The sequence below is a fragment of the Pseudophryne corroboree genome, chromosome 4, assembly GCF_028390025.1.
Source record: "Pseudophryne corroboree isolate aPseCor3 chromosome 4, aPseCor3.hap2, whole genome shotgun sequence".
NCBI lineage: Eukaryota > Metazoa > Chordata > Amphibia > Anura > Myobatrachidae > Pseudophryne > Pseudophryne corroboree.
This window is the reverse complement of record NC_086447.1, coordinates 27,615,343-27,641,176: the sequence shown is the minus strand read 5'-3', so window position 1 is coordinate 27,641,176 and position 25,834 is coordinate 27,615,343. Positions and strand designations below refer to the sequence as shown.

Here is a 25,834-nt window from a genome sequence, read left to right as displayed (position 1 = left end):
AAGAAAAAAAGCCAGAGGCCAACAAACAATCCGTTTACCAGTCCTTTAGTTCATGTGAAATCCGCTGTGATAATTCAATGTAATATTTATTTTGTCTGGCCAGACAGTTCAAATACAAGTAAATACAAGTATTTGAACTGTCTGGCCAGACAAAATAAATGAGTATCTATCCAATAGGGTTGAGTAGCCCTATATTACTGGCTACACAATAATTGGAGAGATAGAGCGCTTGGTTAATTTTTCTATATTCTGTTTTACAGTAGGTAGGATGAAGAATGCATTGTTCTGATGATTTTGTTATGATTGTGTATCTTTCTTTAGTTTTCTCTAGCCCCACCCCCCTGCCCCCCATAATGTGTCATCTCTTCCAGACATTGCCTGTAGTGTGGTCTACAATACTTTATGTAGTGTACCCAACATGTGGGTAAGATGAACCACTCTTGTAACTGGTGGCCCAAAATGGCTGCCTCACCTCTGTGGTTTTCATATCTTCTGCAAATCTAAGAATAAACTGTATTTAGTTCATGGTCTCTGTATCTTCTGCAAATGGAAGCCTCTGTGTTACGTGTTCATGGGTTCTGCATGTAAAGCTCCTCTCTGCAGAGGAACACTTCAGGGGTGGGGCCGGGCTCTTCACATCATTACGTCCCACCCTGTTGAGGCATATTGAAGTGAGTCATTGGTCTGCATGGAGGTGATGGGGCTAAAATGACATTAATCATGTCATATCGGCCTCGACCCTCTATACAGACCCGAGATTCTGTGGGACTACCCAAAAATGTATTTATTCTTTATGTTTTTCTACTGCTGTGCTCACTATTGGAGGAGTGTTAGCAGGTAAGAGATAGCGTTCCCAAAGAGTAAGATGCTCCCTCTGACATCATATGTTGGTGATAAGTATGTCCTTAGGCTAATACAGAAACTCATATTAAATTTACAGTATAATTACAATTAAGGGGCCAATTCAGCACGGTACGGAGAAGTACAGAAATTGCTATATGGCGATTTCCGCACTTCTGCACATGAATGTGATCGCAATCTAAATTCCGGGCCATGTCTAGGGTGGGCCATGCTGGCTGCATGACATCACACGAAAACATGGCTGCAGCTACACTGTGTAGGCAAGGGGCAACCATTAAGATGCAAGCGCGTATCTGTACAGCGATGCTCTTGCATTTCACCAGGGGGGAGGACCCGACATGTGGGGAGGCCTGCACTGTGCTGGGTGCCCCCCTTCATGCTAGAGATATGGGGGTCATTCTGAGTTGATCGCTAGCTGAAAATGTTTGCTGCGCAGTGATGATGCAAAAAAATGGCACTTCTGCGCATACGGCGCAATGTGCACGTGCAACGTACTTTCACAACGGCCGATGTAGTTTCACACAAGAAAAATAGTGATCACCAGCGCTAAGTTGTATAAAGTATAAGTAATACTCTAGTTAGAACAAATCCAGGACGGTAGGTTATGTTGAAAAAATATGTATAATAAATTTAATAAGAATAATATCTTAAAATCACAGATGCCTATACAACATGATTAGAAGTTAAATGATCATAAAAAATGACACATCCACATATCTCCTCAATAAGTGTTAGTTCATACCCCGGCTAGGACTCCCTCTGGAATTGTATCCATAGAAATTATTATTGGAGAGTTGATTGTATATTGATTGTATATATCCTTTTGGGGAATTACCACCCCCTACACCAGCAGCTTTTTGACAGCGCACTCTTTCTATTTCTCTTTTACATATTAGTTTCACACAAGGTCTAGCGATGCTTTTCAGTCGCAATGGCCGCCATAGAGTGATTGACAGGAAGTGGGCGTTTCTGGGTGTTAATTGACCGTTTTCAGAGAGTGTTTGGAAAAATGTAGGCATGGCTGGGCGAACGCAGGGCGTGTTTGTGATGTTAAATCTGGTACTGAATGGTCTGAAGTGATCGTAAGTGCTGAGTAGGTCTGGAGCTACTTTAAAAATGCACAATTTTTTTTTGTAGCCATTCTGTGATGGAAGCAATCGCACTATTGCAAAGCTAATATACACTCCAAGAGGGCAGCAGCTTAGTGTTTGCATGGCAGCAAAAAAATGCTAGCGAGCGACCAACTCGGAATGACCACCATGAGCTGTAGTTTTGCGATTTCTCGCAAAACTACAACTCATGCTGAATTAGGCCCTAAGTGCGATATATGATCATTATGGGTCTCATTTCATTTAGTATCAAAGGAAAAAAAACTGTCACTAATAAGTTTCAGTATACAGTATAAATACAGTAATGCTGCCCTGTGTCATGGTACATGCAAAAACAGCCAATATGTTCTCTGCACAAAAAGACGGTGGTCAATATAGCTCTGAAAGTGGATGGATTAAGCAATAGAGTGCGCCTTCATCCTCCTCCTCCCTTCCCACAGGATACTGCAGCCATAGCCAGATTAAGGAGGGGTGCATCAATAAACTATTAGTTTAAATCTAACATATAGTACACAATTTACACCTCCCAATATGACCCATTTCAGGAGTGATGACATGCTCTCTACCTGGACTTCACCTGTGTTGAAATACCTTCCTTATCAATTAAGTAGCTGAAGTACCCGGCGTTGCCCATGTTTAAATTTTTCATTTATTAATTTGGATGCAACTGTCAAGATTTTTAAAATAAATAGTTGTTTAGTAGCTTTTTCAACACACCCATGAGGTGGCTTCCCAGTGTCGTTTTTGGTTTTCGGGTGTCACCCGTAGTCCTGATCCCCAGCATTTCATTCTGTTCAGTTTTATAATCACTTTGGGTTTTATGATTTCCTTCTGTTTCTCAATGTTATTATTTCAAGGCTTTTGGATACACAACATTTCTGTCGGTTATTTTAGTTCATGATTTATGGTTATTTGTCAGTTATTTCAGTTCATTAAAGTTTTCACCCAACTCCATCCAGTGGCAGGCCCAGAACAGGCTCCCTGAGTGAAAGTTCCGACCAGCGTACATCAGCGGGAGGTCCAATCGGGACCCCAACCTCCTAGTATATCTTCTGGGATCTAATGTTACCACTCATTGAAGTTTTCATCCAAATCCATCTGGTGGCAGGTCCATAACAGGCTCCCCAGGTCAAAGTTCTGGCCAGCATACACCAACCCCCCAAGTATGTCTTCTGGGATCCAATGTTATTACTTTGTGAAGTTTTCATCAAAATCCATCCAGTGGCAAGTCCAGAACAGGTTCCCTAGGTCTAAGTTCTGGCCAGCATACACCAAAGGGAGGTACAATTGGGACCCAACCCCCTAGTATGCCTTCTGGGATCCAATGTTACCACTCTGTGAAGTTTCCTTCCAAATCCATTCAGTGGCAGGCCCAAAACAGGTTCCCCGGGTCAAAATTCTGACCAGCGTACACCAACCCTCAAGTATGTCTTCTGAGATCCAATGTTATCACTTTGTGAAGTTTCCTTCCAAATCCATCTAGTGGAATGTCCAGAACAGTCTCCCAGGGTCAAAGTTCTGCCCCATCCCCCCCCCCTCCCCTGATTCTGCCATGAGGTCTGTCTGGGACCCAAACCTCCCTAAAACCTTGCCAGGACCCAACTGGACCACCTGTTGGTTTCATCCCAATTGGTGCAGGGGTATCCAAATGTATAGCCGGACAGACAAACAAATAGACCAACGTATTTCATATGTATATAAGATAGATCAACAGATGTAAAGCAAGTCAAATACAGGTAATAATAGGGAAGTCCTGGTAGAGAGCATTTTGTCCCTCCTGAAATGGGTCATGTTAGGAGGTATGCACCATCTAATATATACCCCACACTCCCCTGGGCCCAGTGTCAGACTGGCCCACAGGGGTATAGGGGAAACCCCCCTGTGGGCCCTACTGCCTGGGACCCCCACCTCCTCCTCTAGCGAAGAGGTTCCAGACTGTGCACTTGAATTATACATTATGCATATGTTGCATTATAATGCACAGGACTATGGTGTATTCTCTATCATGCATTGCTGTTATTAATCTGCTACATTATCATGCATGCACTAGCAATATTGACTGTACTGTACAGTATATATATATCAAGGGCCCAGACCATGCAGTCTCTAATGGTTATGTAAACCAATGTGGTGGTTGGCCACACCCCTATGCATGGGCCCCTACTACTGCATTCCCCGGTAGGCCTTTCATGCAGCAGTCCGACACTTCCTGGACCCCCCTCTCTTAAGTGTCCCGGGCCCCCCAAGTGTTAATCCAGCCCTGACTGCAGCCCATGGGTGGGAAATTGCCCAAAAAGGAAGACTATCCTATGAAATTGGAATGGTTGGGAGGTATGCTATCATCATTACTTACACCTACCATAGTAGATACCCACAATAATAAAGTATTCCTTAAATGTACTGTAAGAAGGGGGGACAGCAGCAGATATGGGAGATGTTTGCTGTGGTCCCCCTGGTTTTGTTTGCAAAAACTGCTCCCATAGCCTTCTACATAGGCCGCTATAATATGAAATGCATTAACTCTGGAGACTGTAGCTGCTCACGCTATTGATTGGTGATGTTCCCGGTGGCGCCACTAGTGTGAGATAGGCAGTGTTCACACAGGAATGCAGGGAAGGACTAATGTAAATCTGGTACTGAAGAATACTGAAATGGTATGGCTTGAGGCTAGTTCTGAATTGAGATACAGGAACTGGGATTTACTGGAATGGCACTAGTGATAACTTGGAATGCTGGTGGGCAGGGCTAAACCCAGTGAGCAGGATACACTGGAATGCTGGTGAACTAGACTAACTCAGTGAGCAGGATACGCTGGAATGCTGGTAAACTGGGCTTAACCCAGCTAGCAGGATACACTGGAATGCTGGTGAACTGGGCTTAACCCTGCACTACCAGCTACATGGGACATGGTCAGCTACACGGGAAATACTCAGGACACTGAGACATGGGCAGCTACACAGGAGGAACACTGGAGGCTGGAGCATGACCAGTTAAATAGGAAATACTTAGAATGCTGGGACTCGGCCAGCTACACAGGAGATACTCATGACGCTAGGACATGGCCAGCTACACAGGAGAAACACAGAAGGTTGGAGCACGACCATCTACACAGGAAATACTCAGGATGCTGGGACATGGCCAGCTACACAGGAGATACTCATGAGGCTAGGACATGGCCAGCTACACAGGAGATACTCATGAGGCTAGGACATGGCCAGCTACACAGGAGATACTCAGGAGGCTAGGACATGGCCAGCTATACAGAAGAAACACAGAAAGTTGGAGCACGACCATCTACAGAGGAAATACTCAGGATGCTGGAATATGGCCAGCTACACAGGAAATACTCAGGATGCTGGGACATGGCCAGCTACACAGGAAATACTTAGGCAAGAAAGCCAGCAAATCAGGAAATCCTGACCTACAGGAAAATGGCAGATGCACATGCTTGTTGTGGAGTCAGAGTCTGGATCAGGGTGACAGGTGAGTAGCAAGGCAATACTTAGAACTTGAGTGAAATGAGTCTGGATTGGGATATAGCCATTATAGCCTATGGGCAACATCACCTCAATTCTTTCAGGAGAGGGACCCTACTGTAAGTATCCCTATGTTTAAGCTGCAGCTGCGCATGCTCAGTCCAGTAAAAACAGATGGGCAGAAGGCCGGTAACCTGCAACACTCTGTTTCACATTCCCTCAACAAAAACAAAAAAAAACACATTTATTGTTAATGCAATTTGCAGCAATAAGAAGTGAATGTCCCATATAATTATAGGATTTACATTTACATGGATATTTTTCTTATTTCTAGATCATGAAGTCTCAGTGCTCAGAGAACTGTCAGCCAGGGACCAGGAAAGTGCTGAAATCTGATGTATATTCCTGCTGTTATAGCTGTGTCCAGTGCTCTGAGGGGGAAATATCCAACGTGATCGGTATGAGACAGAAATATATATGTTATCTTGCAAAGTTACATGTTTTATTATCCTACATCCATAGGCATAGCCAGAACTTTGTGGGCCCAAAAAAGTTTTTATAAAAAAATGTTGTACAAGAAGAAAATGTTAATACAATGCAAGAAAAGACAACTGTACAATCAATGGTGATAAACATTTTTGTAATTTTTTAGAAAAACAGAAAACTGTTGAAGTAAAGAATATAATAGGTAGAGAAAGCAAAAGAAAGAGGCAAAGAGTAAGAAAGAGGTGGAAAAAAAGAGACAGGTAAGGAGAAATAGAAGAAAACAAAGAGGTCAGTGTCAGGTTTAAAGAGAGTAGAGATTACAAGGTGAAACAAGGGCCCTCATTCCGAGTTGATCGCTCGCAAGGCGATTTTAGCAGAGTTACACACGCTAAGCCGCCGCCTACTGGGAGTGAATCTTAGCTTCTTAAAATTGCGACCGATGTATTCGCAATATTGCGATTACAAACTACTTAGCAGTTTCAGAGTAGCTTCAGACTTACTCGGCATCTGCGATCAGTTCAGTGCTTGTCGTTCCTGGTTTGACGTCACAAACACACCCAGCGTTCGCTCAGACACTCCCCCGTTTCTCCGGCCACTCCTGCGTTTTTTCCGGAAACGGTAGCGTTTTTATCCACACGCCCATAAAACGCCGTGTTTCCGCCCAGTAACACCCATTTCCTGTCAATCACACTACGATCGCCGGAGCGAAGAAAAAGCCGTGAGTAAAAATACTATCTTCATTGTTAAATTACTTGGCGCAGTCGCAGTGCGAATATTGCGCATGCGTACTAAGCGGAATTTCACTGCGATGCGATGAAAATTACCGAGCGAACGACTCGGAATGAGGGCCAATATGGGGTATACAGCCAAGGTAGTGCTAATAGAGCAAGAATTCTAACTTATGTTGATGGAGAAAAGACAGGTGGAGGGAGGACTCAGGGACATCCCGTCAAGCTAGGTATGAAATTTCAGTTAGGTTCAGTCAACTAATATTGAGATCAATGAGGCATCATAAGCAACCATGGACCCCAGACTATGTCAAATTTGTGGGGGCAGTCGTGTAAGTAACAAGTAATTTTTTCCATGTGAGCAATGAACCAGATATAGTTGTGTAGGCAGGAATTGTAAGAGCATTCGGAGATTTCCAATTTCTGGTTATTAAAGATTTAGCTGCAGCTAGAATGTGCAAAAATAGTTTATTTAAGGGTGGATCAATATCTTGAAAAGCGCGTGCCAATAAAAATACCCATGGGTCTAAAGAAAGCGGAAGACCAGAGAGAGATTTGAAAACTTCATGTACTGTATTCCAAAATGGAATAATGTGGGGACAGGTCCACCATATGTTGAGTAGAGTTCCCCTCTGGCCACAACCCCGCCAACAAAGAGGAGTAGCAGAAGGAAACATCTTGGATAATTTATCAGGAGTATAATACCATCTATAGTAGATCTTATAGGAGGTTTCTTTAATTTGGGTGGAGATTGAACTTTTAGCAATCCCCTCTTATATCCGCCCAACAAGAATCATCAGGGGGAGGGCCAAGGTCCCTTTCCCACTCTGCTCATGACGGGTCCATGTGACAGAGGTAACATCAATCAATATAGAATATACATGAGAGATCATACCATTGCGCAAAGGGTCCCTAGTACAAAAAAGTTTAAAGGGGGTAAGGTTCCTTCTAACATCAGGTTGTGGTAATGATAAGAGAAAGTGGCAGTTTTGGAAGAATTCGAAAGGGTTGGGATTAAGAAGGGAACTTATGTTTAATGTCAGCTAATGTTGCCCAAGAATCCTGGGAATTAAGGTCATACACCAGATGGATCCCGGCTTTGTGTCATAAGGTATGCCATGGGGGCATTCTCCAGGGGGAAAGGCAGGGTTGTCTCATAGTGCGGTGAACGGGGGGGGGGATATCTTTTACTTAAAGAGTAATTCCATAGTGAGAGATGAAGTTAAAAAGAGGGAAGAGGATTCAAGTGGGAGAACCTAAAGCGCTTAGCCAAACCCCAAACAGAGGACATAGATCGGATTCCCAGGCAATAGGTCTCCAGGTCTATCCAGGATATAGAGCCCATAGGAGCAGAGCCGTCTTAACAGCAGTGTAGGCCCCTGGGCACAGCAATGCACTGGGGCCCCTACCCACCCATCAGCAGTAGGAGTGGGGGGTGCTATCAGTGGCGGCTTTGATGTTCCGCAGGGGGGAAGGGGAGTACGATCTTTTGCTCAGCATGTAGGACCTGGAGAAATAATTTCTGCTAATTACTCCTTTACTGCACAGATGGGGCGGGAAGGAGAACACTAAACTGTAGAAGGGGGCATTGCGCTGAATGAAGGGGCCCTGTTACATGACTTCCAGGGTGGTTTAATACACAGGGGAGGGGTGGATAGTGGAGTGGGCTTAATATTCATCATTTTCCGGGGGTCAGGGCAGCTTGCTTTACTACAGATATCTCCAGTTCCTGGAAATAGATTTCTTAGCTTTAATGGGATAAGAAAACAAAAACTAGGAGGTACTGGGACTTGGGTATCACAGTTCAGGAACCAGAGCAATCCACCAACAAACATATAAAACTGCATATTAGGCATGTGGAGCTGGAGCAGGGACCATCTGCTGGAAGGCTGATATCTCTGGTTCTGGGAATAGTAGAGACAAGCTGCCAGTGTCCACCGAAAGTGGAGAGTTCCAGATTTTGGAGTATACCCTCAGAAAACTCTAAGTCAGACAGAACCCGAGATATCTGGCTGGCAAGAACAATTAACAGGCTTTGATGGGGACCACTGCTTTGAAGTCGGATATCTCCGGTTCCCCAGGGTCGATTTTCAAAAATCTTGTACCCCTGGAAAGAGGGGACCCTCAGCTATCAGCCTAGGGCCCATTTACTCCTGGGGCCCTTGGGCAAGAGCCCATTGAGCCCATATGAAAAGACGGCCCTGCATAGGAGCAAAGAAGGCTACAATTTGACTGAAATGGCTAGCTAAGTAATATAGTTTGATATCCGGTAATCCTCTTCCCTCCCTGATATAGGGAGTTTAAGTATATTAAGAGCAATTCTTGGGGGTTTATCATTCCATACAAATTTCAAGAAGGAAGCCTGGACATCTTTAAGGACTTTCTAAGGGACTTTAACAGGTAAGGTATGAAATAAATAAAGAAGCTGAGGTACTAGAGTCATTTTAATTGAAAGGATTCTTTCCAGCCAAGAAATTATTTGAGATCTCAACCTAACAAGACTACTCTTAATTTTGTTTAAAAGGCGAGGAAAATTCTCCATGTACAAAGAAGAATAAATGAGAAGTGATAAACACTCCTAAGTATTTAATTTTACGTGTTTGCCAGTTAAAATCATAGGAAGAGTAGAGATAAGCTTTTGATTCCGCAGAAATATGCAACAACATGGCTTCAGACTTGGTAAAATTAATTTTATATCATGACAATTTTCCATATTTGTCAATAATTTTGTTAAGGGCAGGGAGAGAGGATCATGGTTGGGTAAGGGAGAGTAAAACATCATCAGCAAATAACGAAATTTTGAAGTCCTGGGAGACCACCCTCAGCCCTCGAACACTGTTTGAATGTCTAATCAGAGCAGCAAGACGCTCAATGACCATTGCAAATACCGGGGGTGAGAGAGGGCATCCATGCCTCGTGCCATTAGAGAGTGGAAAGGGGGTGGAGGGGATCCCATTTGTCAGAACTCTAGCTATTGGGGAGGAGTATAACACCGAAATGCCTGTTAGAAATTCTGCTGGTATACCAAAGGCTTTGAAGTAAAAATGGCCACGAAATGCAATCAAAAGCTTTTTCGGCATCGAGTGAGAGGATGATAGATGGGGTTTGCCTATGATTTAAGATCTGGATGAGCTCTATCGCTCTTTGAGTGTTATCCCTGGCCTGACCACCAGGAATAAAACCAACCTGATCATAATGGATCAGACCAGGGAGAACACTGTTCAGTCTTGAATCCAAAACCGTAGCATAAATTATAATATCTAAATTTAGTAGCGAGACTGGCCAATAATTAGCACACTCACTGGAATTTTTCTCCTCCTTATGAATGACTATTACTCTGGCCTCCAACATAGTCTTGGGAAGTGGAGTACCATGTAAAACTGCATTAAACAGAACTTTCAAATGTGGAAGCAGAATAGGGGCACATTTCTTATAATAAGAGGCTGAAAAGCCATCTGGGCCCAAGGCCTTAGATGGCTTTTGGCCGATCAGGACCATAGAGCTCTCTTCTTTTGATATGTCTTGATTTAACTCTAAAGAAGGATATTCTGACAGTCTATGGAGGTGAGCTCGCTGTAGAAATTCAGATACAATAGTGTCTGAAGGAATAGAGTCCAGTTTGTCAATATTAAAATTATAGAGTTTAGCATAGTAATCTTGAAATTCCTGATTAATAACTTCAGGGGAATACATCACTATGCCAGATTTAGTGTTTAGTGTGAGAATATTGTTCTGTGCACGTTGGGCCCTGAGTCTAGATACCAAAATTCGATCAGCCTTATCACCCTTTTCATAGAAATTCTGTTTAAGTTTCTGGAGAGTTTTCGCATTGCATTCTGAAAGGGAAAGTGAAATCTCAGATTTAACTCTTAAGTAAAAGCTCAAGATTAGCTTGTGAGGGGTCGAGTTTGTGTTGCCTTTCAAGCGATTGGAGCCTAGATGTTAGGGAGAGAAAGTGAGATTCTCTATTTTTTTTTAAACCTAGAGGCTTGCCTGATGAGGTGGCCACGTAAGGCGGCCTTATGAGCCTCCCACAATGTGATAGGAGAAGTTTCAGGTAAATCATTTAGAAGGAAATATTCAGTTAGGTAGGTCTTGATTCGGTCAGTGATCTCTGGGTTATGGAAGCAGGAGTCATTTATCTTTCAAGAAGTAGGACGTGGAACTATAGATATAAGGTCCACTGGTATCAGGCAGTGGTCCGACCAAATCATAGGTTGAATATAAGCGGATTTAAGTTTAAAAGAGAGGTCCCAGCTAAGAAGAATCATGTCAATTCTAGAGTAGGAGTTGTGGACAGAAGAGTATAATCTCTAGTTGTAGGTTCCATAAATCTATATGAATTGTACAGCAAGTGGTGTTTTAAAAGAGTGAGTAAAGTCAGCGATTCAGAACAAGGAGGTTTAGAAGTAGCAGGAAAGGTAGGTGAAGATCTATCCACAGAGTTAAAGGACTTGAATCCTGGTTAAATGGGCATCAAGTCTTTTGAAAAAGGTAGTTTGATTTTGGTTTGGGGCATAAATATTGACTAAGGTACATAAAGTGTTATCAAGGTTCCCAACAAGACTAAGCCATCTACCGTCTTTGTCTGCATGGGTGTTGTTGTTCAAAAGTTAAATAGGAAGCCATCATAATTGAGACTCCTCTTTTACTGTTTAGAATCACTAGCATGAAAGGTGAAGGGGAAAGATTTATACATCAGTTCTGAATGAAAGGGCTTTTTAAAATGAGTTTCTTGTAAGAAAATCAAATCACTTTTAGATTGCTTGAGTGAAATAAAATGTTTGGTACGTTTGGAGGGGCTAGTCATACCTTTGACATTTTGAGAGTAAATTCTAAGAACCATGGTATTCAACTTTTTGGGTCACCCTGAGTCCTCCCACCGGTGTCCAGAAAGCTGTAAGAAAGCACAACCGAAATATTAAAAGATACATTGAGAACCGTTTCACATCATAGAACAAGTGACCAGAAGAGAAAAGAGTAATACAGATACAGTTTGGGGAGGTTGGGAGAAGGGGGGAGGAGTGGAAACCAGAAGGTAGCACATCTGGACCAATTTGCCGGTCAGGGAAGAATAGAAAGAAGTCACGAAGTGACAGCGACCTGAACTGGGTGTAAAACCCAATAGGGGGAACATGGCATAAGCAGGGGCATCAATTAGACTAAATTTCCAGGAATACTGTAAGTATCCCGAGTCTAGGGCCAAATTTAATTAAAGAGAAACATTTCGAGAAAGGATCAAGAAATCTAGGGATCTAATATCTAATTCCCTACTACAGGTTGAGTATCCCATTTCCAAATATTCCAAAATACGGAATATTCCGAAATACAGAATTTTTTGAGTGAGAGTGAGATAGTGAAACCTTTGTTTTCTGATGGCTTAATGTGCACAAACTTTGTTTAATACACAAAGTTATTAAAAATATTGTATTAAATGACCTTCAGGCTGTGTGTATAAGGTGTATATGAAACATAAATGAATTGTGTGAATGTACACACGCTTTGTTTAATGCACAAAGTTATTAAAAATATTGGCTAAAATGACCTTCAGGCTGTGTGTATAAGGTGTATATGAAACATAAATGCATTCTGTGCTTAGACTTAGGTCCTATCGCCATGATATCTCATTATGGTATGCAATTATTCCAAAATACGGAAAAATCCGATATCCAAAATACTTCTGGTCCCAAGCATTTTGGATAAGGGATACTCAACCTGTACAAATTGTTTTGTCACAATAATATGCAGAGCATTCACATCTGAAATCAAAACGATAAGGAACCGAGAGGAATAAAAACAATGGGGAGTAGACAGTCCCTAAAGATATAGATGAACCTCCTACAGAAGGAACTGCATCTGTAATATAACCTAACAAATATAGAACCGTGAATACAAAATTTGCACTTATAATAGCATTAAAAGGTGATAAGGAGAATCTCTAGAAAGACAAAAAGGACAGAAGAAAAACACTTTGAACCACCATGCTATGCACTTGACAACTGCAAAAAAAAAAAAAGGCAGGGTCGAACATTGAAAAAGTTTAAATACAATCAGGTCGGGGGGCCAGGTGAAGCTGATTTCCTTGTAGATGCCACCTTTGACCAGTCTCGGTTCAGGGATCGTCATGGAGTGGTAACTAGCTCAGTGATGGGAGAATTTTGTTTCTTAGACGTTGGATCAATGGTGGTGGATGGAAGTGATAGGCCCAAAGTGTCGAGAAGGCGACAAGCTTCTTCCAGGTTCTTAGCTGAGAGAAGGTGGTTCTGATACCATAGCAGGATGCAGAAGGGGTATCACCACCTGTAGCGGATATTATTATCCCTAAGCATCGAAGTGACAGGTTTAAAGTCCTTCCTCTTAAGTAGAGTAGCCGGGGCAATGTTCTGGTAAAGTTGAAGTGAGTGACCCTGGAATGAAATAGAAGAAAGCTTCCTAGCTTCACGGAGAACATCCTCTTTAGCTGTGAAATAATGACAACGAAGATCAATCAAGCAAGAGGTGGTCTTCCGGTGTCGCAGGTTAAAGGTGTGAGAAGAGTTTTTCAATATAGTCATCGAGTGATATCATCTCAACGTCTTCCGGAATCCCTCTAATATGGAGGTTATTATGTAGTGCCCTATTATCCTGGTCCTCTTGATGTTCCAATAGAAGGTGAAATTCATGCTTTAGATTATGGAGTTCATCACCCAAGTCTTGTTGGGAAGAGACTACTTCCTCAACTTTAGTCTCCAGATGGTCCATTCTATCACCCAGGTCATTAATTTCAGCTTTAAGGGAGCTAACTGCCTTATGGACTTCGGCTTGTGCTGCTTGTATAGATCTCCTAGTCTCTTGGACTTCATAGGAAAGCGATTGCAAGTCTCTGATTGCGGAGTCCTCTGAATCTGAGTTGTCCCGTTGAGCAGGAGTAGAACTTCTTGGTGTTTTATCTGTGGAGAAGGCAAACTTTTTGAGGCTTTGAGTCAGGTCCGCCCCGGGTTGTTTACGATTGTTCTTAGGTATGGCGAAGAAATGTCAGGTAGAAATGCAGAATATCCATACAGTACGTAGTTAGGTCAATCCCTGTAGCAGAGAGGATACATGATAATTAATTTCTCATATGCTGAAGAATTAGGGTCCCAAGACTCAGGACAGCTCTGCTAAATCACATCTCGGGGGGAAATGTCCGTTTATGTCAGATTTAAAAAAATAATTCTGAAAAAGCACCACTGAAGGGAGCTCCAAACTCAGCTTTTACACTTTGAATATATATCCTGGAGCTTGTAATAGGATTTGAAGGAGCAATACGAGTCTGTGGAAGCCTAGAGAAGAATGCAAGGGTAACTTCCAAAATGATTGGATATGGGGTAGCTCCAGTAGAATATAATAAGAGTGGGTCAAGTAGTAGCCTAGCTAAATATAGGCTGTTCCCACACTTTAGCAGGGAAAGGACTCACCCTCCTCCAGGCACAGCAGGAGCCACTTTACACAAGCAGAAAGGTGTAGGGTAGAAGTCACGGACCAGCCTGTGGTTAGATATCCCCAAAATGCTCCTTATAGTGGGCGGGGCACTGCTGGGAATCGGAGGGAGCCATGTCCAATATGGCCGCCGGGAGCAGGGTACAAGTGCTGGCAGCACTCGGTGTCCCCCCCCCATGGCCATGGTCAGAGATGGTCCAGGGCAGAGGGGATAAGCAGGGGTGACGATATGCAGCTCCAGTGTACAAGGGAAGAGACCACTCAGTGCCGCGTCCACCGCAGACACGAAGTTCCGGTCTGTGCGTCCTCGGCTGAACCCTCAGACACAGCTCCCGGCTGCAGCATGTGTGACAGGCCAGAATCTTGCGGGGGCTCAAGCGGCAGTCAGCGGCGGCTCAGACTCCTGGTAGCGGTGTAGGGCTTCCAAGGGAGTTAGGTGGGTGATGTTTGGGGCTGCAAATGTGCTGATAGATCGATCGTAAGGGCTAAAAGAGCAAGAGCTCAATGCAGGCAACTCCTGTCTCCTAGACTGCCACCCCCCCCTCCCCCCACTTCCCCGATAGCAACATTTTGTTGGAGAATCTTCTAGGGAGACACCTCTCTCCACCGCATTAAGGGCCTAATTCAGACCTGATCGTAGATGTGCTAAATTTAGCACATCTACGATCAGCTCCTCTGACATGTGGGGGGACACCCAGCACAGGCCTAGTCCGCCCAGCATGTCAGGCCCTGCCCACCCGCACAAGTACAAAAGCATCATACAGCGGTGATGCTTTTGTACTTCAGGAGTAGCTCCCTACTAGCGCAGCTCCTGCGCGCTGGCAGGGAGCTAATTGTCGCTGTGAGGGTCGCAGTGGCTGTGTGTGATGTCACGCAGCTGCCGCAGCCCGCCCCCAAATGGTCCGGGCACAGCTGCGTTGCCTGCACTGCACCCCCTAAACGGTGGCCAAACACCGCCCCCTCCCGCCCAGTGACTGCCTCTGCCTGTCAGTCTGCGTCACCGGCACATGCGCAGTTCAGACCTGATCGGCTGCTGAGTGAAAACGCACAGCACCGATCAGATCTGAATTAGGCCCTAAATCCTTTCTTTCCCCACAGAAGTGCCCTGGTTCATTTTAGGAACTTTATTGGGGCCTTAGTTCATGTTATGCCCCATAGTAGTGCCCTAGCTCACATTATACCATATAAGATACCTGGTTCATATTATGCCACATTATGCTGCTCCAAGTTAACAGTATGCCACATTGTACTGCTGCCAGTGCACTTGCCACACAGTGCCCCCCCCCCCAGTTTACATTATGCCACACAGTTCTTAGTGGACAATTCCAGGAACCTTTAAGACAACTTTGTGATCTGGCTGTAGTTGAGTCAGAATCCAGAGGCAGGACCCCTATGTCTCTGGGGCCCATAGCAATGACACCCCCTGCACCAACTATAGCTATACATCCATCTATTGTATATACCAGCTAAAAAAAATTTTTTCCAGCCTTTATGTTTAAGGATCTGTTCTATTAGACCATTCAGGCCAGGTCACTCTCAACCTCAACCCTCAAGTTTTCTCGACAGGTCATGTTTTGAGGATTTCTGTCCATGGGAGCGGTGTGATAATTACCAACCAAGCAAAATATATGAACTAATCTCTGTATGATTAAAGATACCCATAAAACATGACCTCTTGGTGGTACCTGAGGACTGGCCTTGAGAACCCATGCTCATTACCCTCATTTAAAGGACTCAGTGGTGGGTTTGAATTTGCAGCAATTTATTAAGCTCAAAGCCATAATTATTTTGCTCACAAAGCACACTATGGAATAGTAATCACCATCACAAATTTCTCCACCAGCAAAACTACAAAGACCCCATATTTACTAAGCAGTGGGTTACAAACCACAGCAAAGCCAGTGCAATCCTGCTGAGTAACCCTCTAAAAAAGTAACCTGCTTCTAGTAGGCATGTTGGTTGAAGGTCCCACTGCTAGGTATACCCAACACTAGTGCCATCAGCAATACAGAAGGTCTCATTCTGTAACCATGTAGAAGTGAGTACTAGGTAACAGTGTAAGAAATAGAATAAGTGCATTTTACTCTTCACGCACTACAGGTACCAGCATGCACCTGTGCACACAATGGCTGCCAGTGCATGTTGGATCATTTGGAACCATTTTCAGGCACCTGGGCTTGCTGACACCTGCAGTACACCAAATACAAAGTGAATTTATTATACTTTTTTTACACTATTTCCCCATACTCTCCTTGACACAGGTTTGGGTTAAGCATTAGAGCTGGCAATACCTATGGGGAGAACCATCCATGGTGCCAACTGGCCAGGATATGGTTGTAATCATTGTGTAGGGATATTGCAGATCCCACTTTATGGTTCTACAAGCCCATGCTGGTAAACTCTAGTGATGAATAATGGAAAGTCTTCATGACTCCATTATTTTTGTCCCCCCAATTTATCCACTATCAGTCTAAGCTTAAAGGACTAGTAGTGGGTATTAAAAGGGTTGACATGTCATTTTTTTGTAGATTTGCATATTTCTTTAAAAAGACAATTGGCCGGAATAGGGGTTTATACATTTTTTGTGACCATTAGTAAATGCAGTATTCCACACTTAGAACTCACCATCAATCTGTGGTAATGAAAACCCAAACTTCTACTTTTACCCCAAGGTCCTACTAAACTGTCTGGTACATTTACCTGTAAGGAAGGACAGGTGTCAAGTTTTCAGGAATGTGTTTGGTTTGAGAGGTCTGGAGTCTGGTTTGGATGTCTGTTTAGCATGCAGTAAAATAGGTGGGCATAGGTAATTCCTCCTCATAGAACACCAGGACTGATGATGATGAGATGAGATACTTGGCCACACTCTAGCTTGTGAGAATCCACTACTTCAGAAGTTTAGGGTACTGGCATGATACTGAGCAGAGGACTGGAGCAGAATGAGTCTTCTGAAGTGTATGATAGTAGATATAGACAGTGTCTGTAACTCAAACAATTAGAATATGGGGCCGGACTGGACCAGAGTATTTTGGAACCGGCCATGAACCGATATGGCTTGGCACAGTGGAACTGGGCTTGAACCAGTATAGCTTGGCACATGGCACAGCTACACTAGCTGGACAATGAACTGACACTAAGATGCAGATACACAGGGAGACAAGGTAACTGGAGCCTGTCACGGCTGTTATTTGTGGAACTGGACGAGGTCTCGTTACTGGTTGGCTGGAGACCTGAGAACAAAACTGTGTAGACTTAATATACGGTCTGCTCATACAGGCATGGTGGGTTTGGCTAGAGTCTATGGCTGGTCACAGCTGTCAGTACAACTATGGGGTTACTGGAACACTGGGGATAACAGTGCAATGGTTAGTTGGATGACACCTATGGTAGAGGATGATGTGTGAAAGCTGTGATTGATCCAGCAGTACAGGACAGCTGGAAGCTGGTATTAATTCAGCAGTATAGAATAGCTGGATAGCTGGAAGCTGGGATTGAACCAGCAATGCAATACAGGATAGCTGGAAGCTGGGATAGAACCAGCAGTACAGGATAGCTGATTGGCTGGAAGCTGGTATTGAACCAGCAGTACAGGATAGCTGGTTGGCTGGAAGATGGGATCGAACCAGCAGTACAGGATAGCTGGATAGCTGGAAGCTGGGATTTAACCAGCAGTACAGGATAGCTGGAAGCTGGGATTTAACCAGTAGTACAGGATAGCTGGAAGCTGGGATTTAACCAGCAGTACAGGATAGCTGGAAGCTGGGATTGAACCAGCAGTACAGGATAGCTGGAAGCTGGGATTTAACCAGCAGTACAGGATAGCTGGAAGCTGGGATTGAACCAGCAGTACAGGATAGCTGGAAGCTGGGATTGAACCAGCAGTACAGGATAGCTGGAAGCTGGGATTGAACCAGCAGTACAGGATAGCTGGAAGCTGGGATTGAACCAGCAGTACAGGATAGCTGGAAGCTGGGATCTAACCAGTGGTAAAGGATAGCTGGAAGCTGGGATTTAACCAGCAGTACAGGATAGCTGGAAGCTGGGATTTAACCAGTAGTCAATGGCGGATCTTGCCACGAACAAGCAGGACTTTTGCCCGGGGCGCCGCCATCCGGAGGGCGCCGCACCATGGCAAGATCCGCCACTGTGCAGAGTGCCCCCCAGCAGTGCCCCCGCGCTGTGCCTCCCCCCGCTGTGAGAAGGGAACCAGATGCTACGCGTCTAGTTTCCCTTCATGGCGCTGGTCCCCCCCGCTGTGAAGGGAATCAGACGCTAAGCGTCTAGTTTCCCTTCATGGAGAGGACCTTTGCTGTGCGGTGCGCGATGACGTCATCGCGCACCGCACAGCATTGTAGCACAGACGCTAGGAGTCATAATTGACCTCTAGTGGCTATGCTGTGCTATGGGGGAGACGTCATGACTGACGTCTCTCCCATAGATCCGAGGAGAAGAGCGGCGCTGGGGGGAGGTCTGCAGGTCTGGAATCAGGAGCGGGGTATAGTAAGTATACTTTGTTTGTTTGTTTTTTCATTTCCTTTCAGCGGCGCTACAAATGGGGGCGTGACTGACCACGCCCCTGCATTAAGCCACGCCCCTAACTTTTGCCCGGGGCGCCACAAGGGTAAGAACCGGCCCTGCCAGTAGTACAGGATAGCTGGAAGCCGGGATTTAACCAGTAGCACAGGATAGCTGGATAGGATACTCAGTGATGCAGGCTTGCAGATATAATGGAGATTGTATTGACCAGCAGTGCAGATTTGTAGGTATACTGGAGATAGGATTACCAGCGGTGCAGGCTTGCAGATATCCTGGAGATGAGATAACCAGCGGTGCAGGTTTGCAGATATCCTGGAGATGAGATAACCAGCGGTGCAGGTTTTCAGATATCCTGGAGATGCGATAACCAGCAGTGCAGCTTTGCAGATAACCTATAGATGAGAGTCAGGAAGTGTCGAAGTTGGTAATGCACTGTCTCTTTAAGCAGGAGATTGCAGGAGCTCTCTACAGTCTTGAGGACAACAAAGCACTGACAGCTTCCCACTGTTTTGAGCTGGATTATATATCCCTTGCTCTCTGGTGATAGGCTGAAGGAATCACATGTCAGGGAAACACTACCTGGTTGGAGAGTTCTCTGCAGAGTCAGCTGATCAGGAAGTAACATGCAGTACTCCAGGCTAGGCTTCAGAGTGGACTGAGGCATAGCAGGCCGGAAAGGAGCTGAAGCCTAACTAATCTGAAATGGATGCTGGCATCATTCTATAAATTCAGAACACAGTACTGCACGCAGGAGTTTGTATCATACTTGCCTACCTGACCCTCTCCATGAGGGAGAAAATGCTCTGTTCCTGGACTTTCCTGGTAATGTATGATTGCCATTACCTGTGCTGAGCTAGTTAATTGATAAGAAAGGTGTTTCACCACAGGTGATGGCAATCATACATTACAAGGAAAGTCCAGGAACAGAGCATTTTCTCCCTCATGGAGAGGGTCAGGTAGGCAAATATGGTTTGTATTATTCTCAGGCACACTACTAGTTATTAGCTGTTCTAAGATCACTGGTGCAATCTGGTGCATACTTGCCTACCTGACCCTCTCCATGAGGGAGAAAATGCTCTGTTCCTGGACTTTCCTGGTAATGTATGATTGCCATCACCTGTGGTGAGCTAGTTAATTGATAAGAAAGGTGTTTCACCACAGGTGATGGCAATCATTCATTACCAAGAAAGTCCAGGAACAGAGCATTTTCTCCCTCATGGAGAGGGTCAGGTAGGCAAGTATGATCTGGTGTCTACACAGGTGTACAATCAGTCTGGGAAGTGCTGCAGCAGTAACACAGTCTTACACAGAAGGCAAAGGAGCTTGGAAGCTGAAATCTGTATTAAAGCTAAAGGAATCCTGTAGTACAGGAGGTAAGGCATGAGGAATCACTTGGTACATTAATGAAAATAAATTGTGATGTGAGAGAGCCACAGGATGCCTAAAACATTGCTCTGGCCCCTTCAGAAGGTGACTTTTATCCCCATTGCTTGCATCCCAATGATGAACATGGTCAGCTGGTTAGAGACATTAGAATCCAATTGGTTCTTTTATGGTCAGCTGACCAGGACCAAGATGGTGGCACCAAGCAGACAGATCTGGTGGGAGGACACATGTTGAGATGCCATGCAGAGATAAACACCATGGGACATAATGCTGCAACCCAGAACCCAGCACCCACGACCAGTGGGCTGGTGCCTAAGATGCTGAATCCTGACAGTACCCTCCTCTGAACGTGGCCTCAGGACACCCCTTGAGCCTCAGTGGAGGCTTGGCGTGGGAGGCAACAACAATAAGTGAATTCTTACATTGAACACATTTAAAACATGAAACCACAAAGTCCTGGACATCAGCTTTCACCAGTAAATCCTCTGAATAAACTTGAGTCTTCAGGGTACCAAGACGAACAGAGGAGCAGGAATGATATGTCGCAGGAGTAATTTCTTTTGAAGCTTTGGCGCCAAGAACACGTTACCAGAAGGAAGAGTAGTATTCTCTGGAACTGTAGCAAAGTCTAGAGGATCAGAGAAAGGGTTCACTTCCAACAACTTTTCATATGTAGGTGACTGATCATAAAAAGATGGTCTTGGTTTATAAGGTTGAGATCTGGACCTTTCCATAGAATGCTCTTGAATACTCAGGTAAACCTCAGTAAAGAGGGAAATAAGCTCATCAAGCCTCTGAGGCAGATCCTGAGTTGAAAGTTCATCTTTAATTTTATTAGAAAAGTCGTTCCAATGTGCTGCTAACACTGCTTCGCCATTCCAGTAATGTTCAGAAGCTAGGGTCTGAAATTGAATGACGAATTGCTCAACGGAACGGGTTTCCTGGCACAGTTAAGGAATATCAGCAGAAGTGGATCTGCCGAGCTCTTTGAATATCTTTTGAAAAGTAGCCACAAAGTCTGGATAAGACATCAGTAGAGGAGCAGACTTCCCTCAAAGTGGTGAAATGCATTCCAATGCAGAACTGGAGATCAGAGACAGGATATACACTACCCTGAATCTGGAGGTTGGAAAATTTCCAGGTTAAAGTTCAAAGTGTATTTCACACTGATTTATAAAGTCACAGTAAAGCTTTGCATTACCATTGAATTTGCTAGGAGTGGGTAGATAAAGGTGAAGAGACTCTTGAAAATGATGGGTAACTGGAGGTGGGGGCTGAACCTTAGTGGTGGAGGCTAAACTGGCTAGAGCAGATTGGATAGCATAAATTTGAGTAAACACTTGTAAATGCCGATTTACTTATAGGACTAAAAGCAATACCTTAATACACTCAATACAATTAAATTCGAGCCGCTGCGGCCGCTGTATGTAATCCTTAACCTACGTACTTTTTACACAGTTAGCGTACAAAAGCCTGTACCATGTACGCACTTTGTGTACACACGCCGCGACGGATGTACTAAGTACAAGCAGTGCATATACACACACACACACACACACACAAAGACACACTGAGAGCACACTGCAGTTACACATGTGGCTGAAATACACTTTAAACCTTAGTAGGAAGGAGACACGACACCAATTGTATTTAAGATGTTGGGATCCGACCCACCAACATATAATTGCTGAAAGGGGGTTACAACAGATATACAATCACAATAACAGAAAAGAGGCTACAATCAATGGTACATACGTTTGGTTTCACCAGCGCCACGCGGTTCGGTGCTCAGTCAATCAAGCAAGATGACCTTCAGAGAGAGATGAATGACCGATTAGGCAGCTTGGCTTTTATACAGTTGGTCAAAACGCAATACAATAGAAACTGTAACCTCTTCATCTATAGGACAACGGGCTGGTCATTTACAGTACAGGAGGGGTCATAGGTTGGCTTGAATAGGTGGGCAATGTCTGGTCCAGGTGTGCTTGCAGTTGGTCTCCACTGGGTTCCTGCCGAATATCAGAGTACAGTAAACACAGTATAATATTAATATCCTGTTCCTGCGCATAATTATGCGCAGGAGCGTGCTATCTTCTGCAAACTGCTACCGGAATGTTGCCCTAAAAATATCCTACAGTTGGATACCAAACACCACCTCATAACCTAATGCTGTCCCCTCATATCCTGCAAAGGTGAATCCCTTTGTTGTTGTACCTTTTAAACAAGTATAACTTGCTGGTGTGGTGCGTGTGGGCTATGTGTACATTGTGCACTATGTGGATTAAATATGAGATATGTCTTTGTGGATTTCCATGCGAATACAAATGCTACCGTAATTACTCATACCACGCGCTAATACGCAGGACCGCGTGAGCGGTCATATTCAACTTGTGAATATGCGCACGCACGGCAGAACAAGTACGCGCACGGAGGCCATCTGTGTGGTGTTTGCACATGATGTGTGTATTGTAATATTTTCCGACTTCGACAGTCCACCCTTTGGCAGTCATCAATAACTGCCACTCTTAACTAATAAACTAAAAATATTACCTATACAATATATATACAAGTTTGGATGATCGGGGGAGAGTTGTAGGTGGGAAATGTATAGCCTGGTGGGATAGTAAAAGCATGTATGTATGAATCAATGTCAGGGGGGCATGTATCATCGTGCCATATATGTTCTAAGTAAGCTTTGAGGTATTGCGAAGTATACATTAAATCCTTCTTATCCCGTATTAAGGGTCTGTACTTGGGCAAACAAACACCTCTTCGGCTTCAAATACCAACAAATGGGGATCACATTTAGTTGATGATACATGGAGGGGGAACATATGTGAATGCTACTATATGTGTATAACACCTGTCGACTATGTGTGCCTTTAACTGAGGGTTGCAGAGATGAAGATAAGACACATATATAAAAATACATTCACATAAACATTGGGTAGGGTTGACGTCTTTTCTGGTTGGATGTTTCTGGGTAAAGGGGGAGACAGAGAAAAACGGTGAAAGAAACAGGCCATGAAATTCATTTGCAATCCTTATCATAACACTGTTTCTATTGATGGGTCATAAACCAAATCTGCTGCTGTGACAGCGCCCTCGCTCCTTAGAATTTGAACACACCTGAATATCAGACCAATAATTATGATGACTCCCAGTATACAAAGGAGAAAGTTTCCCACACTCATTATAACATTCCGTGCCCACTCTCCTAACCCTGAGAACCATTTGCGTGGGTTCAACCATGATACCCAGCCAGTCAGTTCATTACCCACAGTCGCTAAGGTAAGGTTGTGCTTCCTCCTGAACTCCCACTTCAACTGCAAGATCTCGTCCATCTTTTGATCGATGATCTCCATGGGGTCGTCAGTGCTATTCGTAATATACATACAGCACTTCACACCATATTGAGTTGCCAGGGTAACACAGTACCCACCTGTCACAGCTGTAATGTAATTGAGGACCATCCTGTGCTGAATCAGCTCCTTCTTGTAGGCTTGTAACTCCCTTCCTGTATACCTAAAGGTGTCATCATACATCTCAGTGATATTATCTATCAAGTTAGCTAGCGCATGGATGTACCTATAATTTAAAGTTCCTCTGGCAGTACGGGTGATATCTAAAGCGAGTAAGAACTGAATCCCGGTGGATTTGTGGATCAAATCAGAGGCTGCGTGCTCTGTCCTATCTATGAGGTGTCTCTTGATGATGTGTTCGTAATGGGTATGAGTATAATGAGTCTGAGCGCTGCGGTGAACGTCTTTCATTTTGTCGTGGGTTATGGTCATGACCTCTGGTAGTACTCTCCCAATATAACACAATCCCTCAGAGCTCGGAGTAAGCCACTTGTATGCTTTCCTCCCACATATGAAATAGGAATCATCTGGGAGAAAATAGGGGACAAAATGTAACACCATATTGCAAATCTTCCATGTAAAGAATCCAATCCCTAGTTCTCTCATTTGTTCAGTACAAGTATCGGGCTGGATGACATAGGCACAATACCCCTGAGAAACCTTTCCAACCCTCATGGTTTTGCTTCCACGTGTATAGCGGTACCGAAAATACTTCCCACTGTTGGCTATCTTGAGTACAAGTTCAGAGTCGATAGGTATCCTATCAGCTCTGTGTGAAAAGGCCATTGGTTATTCCACGTCACTTCCCAATTTCCTGGTTTTCGGAAATTAGAAATATTAAAACACAACAGTGACCTATCTTCATGATACTGGTGGAGCTTCAAACTAGGGGGCCTAGATATATTGAATTTCTTGTCCACCAGTCTCCCACACCATAATTCAAGTACCTCAACTATTGTTAAAGGGTATGGTACTAATCCTGACTTACTCTGTCCTTGAGGTACCTGTGAGCACACCCAACATTCTGTCTGGTTTAAGACCTTACCCACTAATGAGTGGTAATCACTCAATTGATGTCGGTCCATGTCGATATTAATGTTGGACTGACATCTCTGGATGCACCCATCTTCGACTATGTTCTCGCAATTCCTACAAATACAATATTCATCAGACAATAACCCCTCACATTGCCTCCGAGCTCCGTGACTACCAGAGCGCTTACTAATACCAGCCTTTACTAGAGTGATGTGCTGCTCCTGAGATCCTACAAATCCGTACTCGGCATCAGAACCCATTCCAGATCCTTGCTCGACTTCTCTGGGACCCTCACCAAAACAGATTGTCCTGGGCAAAAACAGAATTACCAGAAAAACCCGAAACGCAGTCTCTTGAGGTAGATCCATATCGTTAGGGAAAAAGAAGGGAAATAAGAAGGAGGAGAGAGAGAAAAGGGCAGTGGGAGGTGAAAAAAAACTGCTATGACAACCGTCTTTGATCTTGTTGTTCTCCGTGCTCAGGTGCCGTTTCAACAGTCCTGCCTCTCAGCTTTCCCGGAACAAATTCTCTAGTGATACGAGGTTCTCTTCACCTTGCTCTTTGTCACGAGTTTTCTCCGGGTCAGCAACCTTCTTGCAGTGGGACAAGTGGACCCAAGTCTCTCTTTCAGCGACCTTTAGTGCTGTTGTGCTGGTTAACAAGACTTGATATAGTGACTGTAGTACTGGTCGCACAGGTTGAATAACTTCTATGAAAATGACCCCTTATTTATTTTGTCCCAAACACATCTGTGTTATTCATGACAGTTTAGGGGGTGCTACCACGGGCAAAATAAATCTGCACAAAAAAAGGGAAGAAAGAGGGTTCGGAATGCCCTAAAGTGGTGCACACAATCTTATATTAAAATATAACTTTTATTATTATATATAATAAAACCAGCGAATTTTAAGAAAAAAGGTAAGAGAGTGTAAATAAGATAGAAATTGTGATTAAAATTGAAAAAGCTGCGCACTAGATGTCATCCGTATAGTTCCTAAATTCTAATATTGGAACAATGAAGAGTGTCCTAGAGGTATATGCTTTCTCTATAACTGTATATCTGTTATTCTAAACCCCTAGAATAAGTGTCTCTATTTTTCAAGTCCCTCTCGGGATATGTACTGTGAGACCGTTATGGAAACAGGACTCCTATTTTCTTAATATATAATAGTAACAAAATGATAGTAGTGCTCCAATGGTTTGCTGTGTTAAATGATAAACATAATGAAATGATCTTCCAACAATGTGTGTTATGTTTTTATTGTATCACTGGAATGATAACATAATTCTTAGGCTTCAATTGTACCACAGAGGCATCTGTATATTCTCAGTTCATTTGATACTGTTACATCCACTGTGAATGAGTCATGTGTGTAGTGATACAATTGTAACACATG

The 25,834-nt window shown here is 43.9% G+C and overlaps 1 protein-coding gene across 1 annotated transcript in view; it reads left to right on the top strand.

Moving 5' to 3' along the window:
• The window catches only part of LOC134910764 (uncharacterized), a 65,749-nt gene that overhangs the window by 23,292 nt on the left and 16,623 nt on the right, over window positions 1–25,834 (top strand). Inside the window, exon 7 of the mRNA XM_063919146.1 lies at window positions 5,781–5,904. Coding sequence (XP_063775216.1) covers window positions 5,781–5,904 — 124 coding nt within the window. The remainder of the gene's footprint in view (window positions 1–5,780; window positions 5,905–25,834) is intronic.